This window comes from Aedes aegypti, chromosome 2, assembly GCF_002204515.2.
Source record: "Aedes aegypti strain LVP_AGWG chromosome 2, AaegL5.0 Primary Assembly, whole genome shotgun sequence".
Classification (NCBI taxonomy): Eukaryota; Metazoa; Arthropoda; class Insecta; order Diptera; family Culicidae; genus Aedes; species Aedes aegypti.
In genome coordinates, this window is record NC_035108.1 from 190,013,889 (window position 1) to 190,025,214 (window position 11,326).

Sequence of the window (11,326 nt, forward strand, 5' to 3'; positions counted from 1 at the left end):
GTACACTTTCGAGAACTCTAAACATTGAAAAGTCAATAACGGCGCCGGCCACGTCCTTACGGTCATCGGGAAGGGAAGGAATGTTAGTGTAACATCCATTGTTACTAGAGACCAAGATCACCTCTGCACCTCCATGGATGTCATGGGAAGGAGTTTTGTGATAGTATTTAGGAAAATTATATAATTAAAAACTGTAATGAGCGAAATAAAATGGAATTTATGTTTTGGAAATACACCATTATCTGTATATTAACGTGGTTTGCTTTTATTCGTGCACTTTCAGGTGGTCTACAACTATCAAACACAAACCCAATAGTGCAGCTGATGGCCAAAAAACGCCCCACCGCAAGAGCTCCCTGCAGTATTTTACTCCACCAATGCAACAATCGCAATCATCACAGCAACAATCGCAACAAACTCAACAACAATCCCAACAGCAAAACTCTTCCTCTTCTCACACACATCTTCAAGCAATTCCACATCAATACTACGGCCATGGAGGTCATAATCCTAATGCAGGCACGGGCCACAACAACAATTACAACAAGAGTTCGTCTTATCCGAACTTTGCTTCGAACTTATCCAGCAGTAGTGGCTCTGGAAGCAACAGCACCATCAAACATCACGTACAGCATTTACAGCAAAGTCAAAGTCAGCATCCGCTCCCACAGCAACAGCAACCACAACCACCACAGCAATCGCACCATGCCCAACAGCAACAACAATCGCATGTCCCTCCACATGGTAATTTTATGTACCATCGACATTCGTTGAACAACATTTCCGCTCATCAACACCAGCAGCAATTCTTGCAGCAATTGCAAAACCAACATCAGCAACAACAGCAGCAGCAACTGCCAGTGCTGCCTTCGATTTTCCTAACTGCAATGGGAGGCGGTGGATGTCCTCCAACAAACAATGGAAAATCCCAATCGTCAGAAACCTCCTGTCCCAATCCCAAAAACTCGACCATGCCGACGAAGTCCAGTCCAGTGGATCTGCTGGGAAGCAAAAGCCAGAACAACAGCATCGGCGATATAAATAGTCGGCTAGAGTTTCTTTGTTTGCAGATGACCGAACAGGCCATCAACTAGAGCACCTTGTTGGCCAGACAAGAAAAACTAGTGAGTAGTGGTAGTAATTGTTAAATAGGATTGCGTTGATTAATTTAGGAATCGGTCGCGAAACGATGCATGCCTCTTTCTGCGGAGGCACGTAGGGATAGACGACGATAGAAATTGTAGATTTTTTTTCAATTCTTGACGCTCTTCAAGTCTATAAGCTTAAAACTAAAAAAATGGAAGTAAGCAAATCTTATAAGCAGATAAAGGGATTCCTGTATTTTCAATAACTCTATATATAAACTACTCATCTCATTCTCTCTTTCTCTGATATACGCGCGGAATGAGGACGCAAAATTAACGCAAAGAGGTGGAAACTCTTACGTTGTTGTAGATTTCTTCTCTTGGAGACAGAAATTGATTGTTTTATCTATTTGTATCTGTTTTTAACATCTAACTTTCTGACGCTAGCGGTCTAGATAAGGACGTCAAACAAAACAAAACGAACGATGTGAAAATTGTGCTGAGAAGTGTTTCAAAATACAATAATCGATAGGAGAGCAAATGAGTGCTAGGGAATTTTTAATTCAGTAAAAGCGGGTACATTTGAAAGTGGTAGTATTCTCTGTTTTACTATTTGTGTAGCCTTTTTTTCTGTCCTATGAAATTCTCTATGATTTTACTATTTATACAAATCGAAAAGCCTGTTCAGACATAATTTTATACAAATTGAGTAAAATAAAACTTACTGGAAACTGTGAAGGATGAGAGAATTGCATACTATGGAGCTTATTGCTTCTTGACACTCTAGAACAGTCTAATGTTTATATTTTAATCTTGCATTGATCAACCATGGTGAGGTTTTGAAAACAATAAAAAAATCGTATAGTATACATGAGATGGATGGATATAGGTTATAAGAAGGGTCTGTGTGATCTGTGTAGATTTAAATTTGAAACTTGTAACCTTCTGAGTTATTGGGTCACCAAGTGGCTCGGTAGCTTAATTGGTAAAGCACTCGTATAGCATACACAAGTCCTGGGTTTGAATCCCAGATGAGCATGTGGATTGTTCGATAATTTATCCAGCTTTACCACGCGTAACGTAATTTATTTAAAAACATTGTTTTCGTACTTGAACTACTTAGATGGAAAAGTCCCAGTCGTTTTTGTCTTTTTTAAATTATGAGCATAGAATTCAGGGATAGTTGAGAAAATAATCTTTTCGCCATGCTTCGAAATCAAATATCCAAAACTTAAACGGTTGAACGAGCTTAAGGACTCGGGGCTAGAGTATTTGCGGGTTTCTGGTTGCAGGTAAAATTTCGGCGTTGTAAAATAGCCGTTATGCCAAATGACCATTATGCCAAACGGCGTTATGCCAAATGACCTTATGCCAAATGTTTTGCTCTCACTCGAAATCTGAGTTTAAATTTTAAGGTGTGGTCTAAACTCAGACAAAAAAACACAAAAGTAGTTGTCTTGAATAGACTTGTATTGCTGACGTAATCCCCAGCGTTGTGTTCACATATTAAACATTAGAACCATATTATTGAGGAAGCAGTTTTGTTGATAGAAATAAAAAAAACTAAGTCTATATGGAGCCTACTTATTTCGCATTTTTGGCAGCTACAACTCATGATGGTTCTCTAAAAACTATTGGGCTCAAAACTTGCAATAATTTTCTAAGCATAAAAATGCATTTCACTGCCGAGTTTCAGTCAAATCCCTTCATGATGAGGAGAACAAAACTATACCAATTACCTTTTCCAACCAGTTGTTATTTGAAAATTGAAAACCCAAATTTTTCCTATATAGGTACATGATTAATTTTTCACTTAATAAAAACTAAATAACGAAGACATTAGACTGTTCTGAGAAATAATTTACAAACCCCAAAAGCAGCTTACATTTCGAAACATATGGCAGATTAAATAAGGAACTAAACGTTATGGACTTTTTGTCGTAACACATACATATATTTTCGATTTATTTCGAGTGTGCAAACAGATTGTTCAAATTAAAACAAGTGGAAATATTTATTTATTGAAAACGTGCATCCGTTATTATATATGCACTCCTAGCCGCGGAAACATCTAGAGCTTTCAGTTTCATCTCTATGTGGATTTAAATTTTTTGAAAATGCTCGTGAGTTAGTTTTAGTTATTTTTTGTGTAAATATTTTTCGGAAAAGATTGCGTCTTGCGGGCTTATTTTGTAGGAAAAAATATTTATTTTTATTCTTCACCGAAACAGAAAAAAAGAAAACATATTTAAACTATTAAAGTACTAAGAATAGAGGAAGAGATGTTCAATTGTTTCATTGTAGATCAATCAAGCAGCGACATGTCTTCGAGATTCAAATCCGAAGTTGAAAAAATATAAACTACCCATAATCTATAATGTTGTTATGTATATTTAATGGAAAGCAAAGATATCAATCGTTTATGTTCTGTTTTGTTTCTTCGATGCTGGGTCCACTATTGGATACACTGTCACATATTATTAGGCATACTAATACACTGCGAATAATGAGAATCAGTGGGTTATTGTTTTTTTTTTCTTTCATTCGATCGTACTAAAATTACTTACACAATAGACTGTGGAACGTAATGAAAATTGGATAACTTACTATACTACAATGAACTACTACTGAACACAATGTCAAGTGAAAAACGTGATTTCGACGCATATAGTAATCGGGTCGTTCTGGGTGTGCCTGAAAATGGTAAACCGAAAAAATAAGTAAGGAAGATGAGTATTGTGAGCATGGAAGAAAATGATGAGCGAGTTCGTGTAAGATTAAATCAATTAAATTATTATTAAACTGCAAGCGTGCGGTGGCAAGACGCAAAATAAGCATGAAACGAACAAGAGAGAGGTAAATTGAACAAGTTTTATGTAGTGGAGTTTTTATTACGAAAAAAAAACGGATTAAGCAAATCTAGTAATGGAATATATTTATTTTTGAGCCAATTGAAGAACTGGTATGGAAATCCCTGTGCCCAATATCCGAAAAGACCATGAAAAATATACATTCCTATCAGCAGCGTAACCAGGATTTGGTTCTAAGAGGGTGTGTTTTGCAAACTATAAGGTTATGATCAAGGTACGTATATGAATATAGGTATTTATAAATACCTTGGTTATGATTACGGTCGCGTACCCTTGGCATGAGCATAGGCATGATTGATCGCCTGCAGATGCTACTCCGTTATTGCAAGTACAGCTGTACTTACACAGGGAACCAGCAGAAGCTACTTGGGATCAGTAGCATCTTCAATGTGTAAGAACTGGTACTCATTGTTATAACAAACAATAACGGCGCCGGTTGCGTCTGAATGCAGGTCAATTTTGGCATGAGAGGAAAATCTTGACATGTTTCTTGCTTTATGACAGCCGAGTAGTCCTCTGCACTGCACTTCCATAAGAAAACACCAGTTGGGAGTTTGGACATGGGAAAGGATTCGTTTTGGTGAACGATAAACACATAATTTGAAATGAACACGTGAGCATATACACGAAAAAAATCGATACCGATAGTGCGATTGCTACGCGAATCGGACATGATAATAATTTCGTTGTTAGCTCTGACACTTCGATTTTTTTTACCCGCACAACGCGAACCTGACACAATTGATCCGGATTCCGTCGCTCGCCCATAAAGGAGCATGCAACAGATTCAACGGATCTAACCCTACTGGCTCTCCCCGAAAGAGCAAGCGACACGCTAATTTTTTCTTCAGACTGCGCAAACCAGATTACCTACCTTTTTATCGCTCTTCCCCGTATGAGCAAGCGACACTGCTAATGAATGAATCAAATACTACTGACCCCAAGATATCTCAAAACCCAGTTGAGCTAGAAGGTTGGTGTCTTGGGCAAAGTTGTTCAGCAGACTAAGGGCTATCTGGCAATAACAAAATTAGTTGAGAATTTCTCCACTAGGGGGCGCCAGTTACATTTTTTTCAATCTTCTATATCTCAAGATCCTGATGAGCTAGAAGGTTGGTGTCTTTGGCAAAGTTGTTCAGGAGACCGAGAGCTATCTGATAGTGATTGGGAAATTATTCGCAAGCTTGTGCTAGTAACAAATTTTCTTCTATCTCCTTTATTACGAGATATTGATAAGCTAGATGGTTGGTGTCTTCGAAATAGTTGTTCAGCAGATCAAGGATTTTTGGGCAGTTGCAAATCTTATTAAAAATTCATCCCCTAGCTTCGCAGCAATCCCCAAATATCAAAACGTTTGTTTGAAAAAGACGTTTGTGAGGAATTTTGATTTTCTCCATTATGTACAATGGATACTAAAAAAAATACTTTCCTGAATATATTTTTCAATATCGAGAAGTACATAATTTATCAGACGAATTTTGCCATACAAAATTATTCCATATAACTTTTTGATTTATGTGCATATAGGTATTTAAGCATTACGCGTTGAGTATCGATTTTTTTCGGAACAGGAATCCCCTTGCATTTTGATTATTCATGGAAATAACTTTTCACACAATCCCAGTAAATTAATGTTTTCGATATCGAGTTAAGGAACATCAACTAATACATTTTTAATAGCTCAAAACTAAAAAAAAAAAAACCACAAGTTATGCTATAAGTGACATATTTTGTTATTACTTTAGCATTTACTTGTACTCAGATTGCTCTAACTTTAAACCATAGCGTTGAGCATTTAAACCGTTGTCTATAACACTTCCGTTGGATTGTTTTAAGGAAGATTTTTGTTGCTTGGAAAAACAATCTAAAAGACCGAAATTTTAGCGTACGAGGATCTTGGAATAAAATTCTTCTTAAAAACTATACGGCAGCGCCACTAAAACTCAAACCAACTTGATCCCTATTAGGTAGATTTCAGCCATCCAATATTATTTGCCGAAAAACTAACGAAATCATGTTGTTGAATTAGATAAGTTCTATGAAAATATCAATAGTGACATTTAGAGAACAATGGGAGGGGGAATCAGGGAGCCCAGATAGCCGTAGCGGTAAACGCGCAGCTATTCAGCAAGACCAAGCTGAGGGTCGTGGGTTCGAATCCCACCGGTCGAGGATCTTTTCGGGTTGGAAATTTTCTCGACTTCCCAGGGCATAGAGTATCTTCGTACCTGCCACACGATATACGCATGCAAAAATGGTCATTGGCATAGTAAGCTCTCAGTTAATTACTGTGGAAGTGCGCATTAGAACACTAAGCTGAGAAGCAGGCTCTGTCCCAGTGGGGACGTAACGCCAGAAAGAAGAAGAAGAGAACAAAATTTGAATCAATTTTATCACTATCAGACAAATATTAGGGCTCTGAACTGTTTGGTAAATCAATTTTAGCTATTTAGGATCACCAAATTCAGAATATTGGAGAGGTTACTAGCACCATGAATATTGGTTCAGTTTTCCATTTCAGATGGCCCTTGATCAGTGCTGGGAATGGTAATAGTAGTAGGCTTGAATTTCGCGAAAATCACGTGGCTCTCTCACTACAGTAGTTTAAGGTGAAGATGAATCGAAGCCAAACCTCAAATTTTCAAGAGCACGAATCTGGAGAACCGAACATCTGTTCAGGCTAAAAGCTTAATCGATTGATCACTAGCTGGTGGTGACCAATCGATTAGGTTTTCAGCTCAAACGGGTGTTCGGTTCTCCAGATCCGTGCTCTTGAAAATTTGAGGTTTGGCTTCGATTCATCTTCACCTTAAAATCGTGAATCTCATCAAGTAGCCTATATTGGGTACATGAATTTCTCTAAATCAGTAGTGTCATTGAAGGCTCTAAATGCGGGAAATGGAACATTTTTCTACAGTAATTTTGGGTTGTCCTTAGCAACGGGTGTTTTGCAATTTTCAAGGCTTTTTGCCTACAGCAGCGATGGGCGTGAGTTTCACTGGCTTCGCTGACTGTGATTGGCTTTGTTTGACTACTGTAGAGTGAATTTCAGATTTTTTCCCAACCCTGCCCTTGATCTATTACAGTGATGGCCCTTGAACATACAGTGTTGGTACATTGACACTCAAATCTCAACCATGAGGTTCTCCCACAAAAGCAAAATCTTTTGAGATATGCTTCGAAATACTTACGAATGATTTTTGGATGCAAAATCACTTGCTCACGCTCATGCCATCTAAAGTATTCAATCATGAAACACATTGAGTATCTGCCAAAACCCAATGTTATTGTTTACATTAGAAAGGTTCGTTATAATTCTAGCAGAAAAACAAAGAATTAGGACTCTATGTGGAAATGGACTCGGTATAGTGGTTAGAACATACGCTGAGGATCTGGGATGCGACCCATCTAAGAGATAATGATACCAAATTTTAGTGACGACTTCCTTCTGAAGGGAAGGAAAGCCGTTGGTCCCGAGATAAACTAGGCCATAGCTCGTTCTTCTTCTTGGCATTACGTCCCCACTAGGATAAAACCTGCTTCTCAGTTCAATAAAAACTTCCACAGTTATTAACTGAGAGCTTTATTTGCCAAAGTTGCCATTTTATTATTTGTACATCGTGTGGCAGGTACGATGATAATCTATGCCCAGAGAAGTCAAGGAAATTTCCATTACGAAAAGACCCTGGGTCTACTGGGAATCGAACTCAGATATCTTTAGCATGGCTTTGCTTTGTAGCCGCGGACCCTAATCACTCGGCAAAGGAAGGCTCCACCATAAAATCTCGTAAATAAAATATAAGGCTTCGAGTGAAAAAAGCATATGAAACAAATTGATGATCCAACTCATGTATTGTGGCTGTTGAGCTGCGTAAGTTACAAATCAAGCGTGAAAAATCTCGAACATAAAATATGAGGATTTAACATTGTGAACAACTATGCCGAAGACAAACTGGAGCCACCCAACATTGATCTGCATGTTAACTTTTGATACATAAAATTAAAGATAATTTGTTACTAACGCCACTTAGCGGATAAAATCATTTGTTGCTGCCAGATGCCCTTAGTCTGCTGAACAACTTTGCCAAAGACACCAACCTTCTAGCTCATCAGGATCTTGAGATATAGAAGATTGAAGAAAAATGTAACTAGCGCCACCTTGCGGAGCAATTCTCAACTAATTTTGTTACTGCCAGATAGCCCTTAGTCTGCTGAACAACTTTGCCGAAGACACCAACCTTCTAGCTCATGAGGATCTTGAGATATAGAAGATTGAAGAAAATTTGTAACTAACACCACCTAGCGGATAAATTTATAATTGTGATTATTACTGTCGGGTACCTCTTGGTCTGCTGAACAACTTTGCCAAAGACACTAACCTTCTAGCTCATCAGGATCTTGAGATATAGAAGATTGAAGAAAATAGTAACTGGCGCCACCTAGCGGATAAATTCCCAATTAAGATTGTTACTGACGGATAGCCCTTAGTCTGCTGAACAACTTTGCCGAAGACACCAACCTTCTAGCTCAACCGATGTGGCCAATTTTGGTACCCCAAGACAATCCGCAATAACTCCGGAACTACGTGGACCATATTCTCAAGTTTCCTGGACCATGCGAAATCAGAGCTTCCATCGAACTATTCTCAGATGAATTTCTACTGCTCTCGCCATATTTCTGGCTTAGGTAATCTCGCATACTGAGTTTCTTGCTATCTTGGATTGACTGAGAATTCTGCAGGTTTCCATCGATATTTTCTACGCTTCTAGTACGGTCAATTCGAACGGACAGTTTCACGAGGAAATCCTTAAATAATAAGAGAAAACTTATGTATTTGTAAAAGCTTGATATTTCAGGTCATATTACCACAATTTGTTCTTTTTCAGGTATTGTAAAAATCTGCGAACCGGCGTAATTAAATCTAGGGTTCAAATAGAGCGCAGCTCGCAGTGCGTGGCTTTCGAGCAGAATTTTGTCTCTTTTGGCGAAAGATGCCATAATGGAAGTCTTGAATGCGTTTTCATCACCTAGCATGCTAACCAGAAACATAGTTTTTTGCCAATAATAATAGAATACACTTAGCGAACAATCCTGCTTCTGGATTATTATGGTAGAATCGTAAATTGGTCCAAATGCTTCTACATACTCTTCTATGAATGACCAGCATTTAGTAAGATCTGTAAACAATAGTTTCATCAATGTTTATCATTAAATAAGTAGTTTGAGCTTACCTAATTCTTTATATTGTATTACAAGATTGATTAAAAATTCCTTTTGCTTTAGGAAATCCCGCAACATCATAAAATTAGTATTCCATCTTGTTTTCACGGGGATATGAGGTAGCTTCACACCTTTGGTGATCTCCAAAATGCGCTTGAACTCTCCACAACGTAGCTTTTTCGCAATTCTTGCTATTTCCTTCAGAGGACCTTCAAAGGATTTGCACGCATCACTGACAATTAATTGTAGCGTATGGGCTCCGCATCGGATACACAGGACTCCGTTCTCGACAACAACTTTCTCTAAATTTTCTAGTAGCGTATTCGTAGCATTATCGATGTCTTCGAGCTCGTCGGGGTCATCAATTGATTCATCAATCGCTTCGTCATCAAGTTCTTCATGACCATGCTGGAACTCCCGGATAGATTCTTCATTCATCGATTACCGTTATTGAAAAGATTTGCCACTTTTGAATTCCATATTCTTCGGCGAGTTTGAACAGCTCTTTACAAAGGTTTTCGCAACTGTGCTGTTCATGGAGCTCAACAACACCTAAAACGTATAACCAATTATTGGAATGAAAATTATTAAAATATCTAGAAAATATCTAACGTGCGTTTCACCAATTTCCCGTCGAGAACATACTGGCAATTCACCCCCAGTACACTGCGGTACAACTTCGAAGCAGCATCAACCTTCAAGCTAACAAATTTGCCAAAAAATTCAGATTTTATAATAGTTTTTATGTTCTGCGCTGTTTTATCCACGTAGTCTCTTATGTTGTGACTATTTACAACGACATTTAAGGCCCAAGTAAAAATGGAGCAAATGTCAAAAGTGAAAAAGCAGTTTTCGCCGTTAAAATCGACAAATCGAAAAAAATAAAAACACACAGCTGATTAATTTCCAAAATAAAAAGGCTGTGTGTTTTTGTTTTATCAGATTTGTTGACGAAAACTGCTTTTTCGTTTTTGACATTTGCTTCATTTTTACTTGCACCTTAAAGCCTTGGATAACGGATTGATGATGTCGTGCAAGCCGGTCCACATCATCGAAGCAAATGGGAGGCAATGGATCGTTACCACACGGAGACGGAATTCAACTCAATTTTGGGTTGTTTCAACGCAATTCCGTAGTTGAGCCCAATAACTCAATTTTGGCTAAATTTCCAAGGTCCCCACTAGGTAGTTCGGCTTTAATTCCTTTAGAAAAATATACTCAATTTTGGGTTGATTTAACGCAAAATTGAGTTCTTTCGACCCAAACATAAGAAAAGTTGCATTTACCCAAATTTGGCTTATTGGGCCAAAGTACCCCCATTGGGTAGATGCAGCTCTCTCTATTTTTGACAACATTCGTGTGGGAGAAAGAGAAAACCGAGAGATTTTGGGTTGAAACTATAATCGATATACTTAATTTTGGGTAAAGTAAACTCAAAAATTAGGTAAAAATATTTCTCCGTGCAGCTTTACAAGCGCGCCAATAAACGTAACTTTATTGATAGCGACAGAAACCATCGGATCGCTGCGCTTCTTCTTTTCCGGTGGTTGTTCCTCTAGGACAGGATCGCCAAGATTCATGACATTATAATCTCGCGGGTGAAGGGTCTTGAAATGACGTACAAAATTCGATGTGTTCCACGTTTTCTGGATGTACCCGCAACCTTGAACTCCACATTTAACGCCTTCATCTGGAATTTCTTCAGTAGCAGCCCTCAACTTCGCTTCTCTTGAAGAACACGCAGACTTGCGTGACATTTTGAAGGTCCGTTGCTTTATTCTGAAGTCAGATTAATTCACTTGTGCTGCGACGGTGCACACTTCGATTTGATTACGCGGATACTCTTGGTCATTGTTTATCATAGCAACGAACTCTCGTGATCATTCATTTGAATCTGCCTGATCAGCATAGTTCGCTCACAGGAAGTGGGTAATGTGATCATGGGGCTCTGCACAAAAATCAATCCCTCTCTTTTACTCTTCCATGAAATTAGTAAACAACAAGGCCAGTAAAGTCAAAATCAAAACAGTGCAGAGCCCCATGCCTGCATCAGATTACTTTGATTCCGTTGCACGCTATGTCTAAACCCAATGAGAATATATACTAAGGTGTGGAAGAAGAAGCAACGGCTATGTATTAGTAAAGAGAAAA

General features: G+C 38.3%; 1 protein-coding gene across 2 annotated transcripts in view; it reads left to right on the forward strand.

Moving 5' to 3' along the window:
* LOC5578126 (protein Smaug) overlaps nt 1-3,990 on the forward strand; it is a 55,131-nt gene extending 51,141 nt beyond the window's left edge. For both annotated transcript variants that reach the window (XM_021843502.1, XM_021843501.1), the window contains one exon: nt 284-3,990. In XM_021843502.1, the coding sequence (XP_021699194.1) occupies nt 284-1,094 (811 nt within the window). In that variant the 3' untranslated portion in view covers nt 1,095-3,990. The remainder of the gene's footprint in view (nt 1-283) is intronic.
* Nucleotides 3,991-11,326: the final 7,336 nt, after the last annotated feature.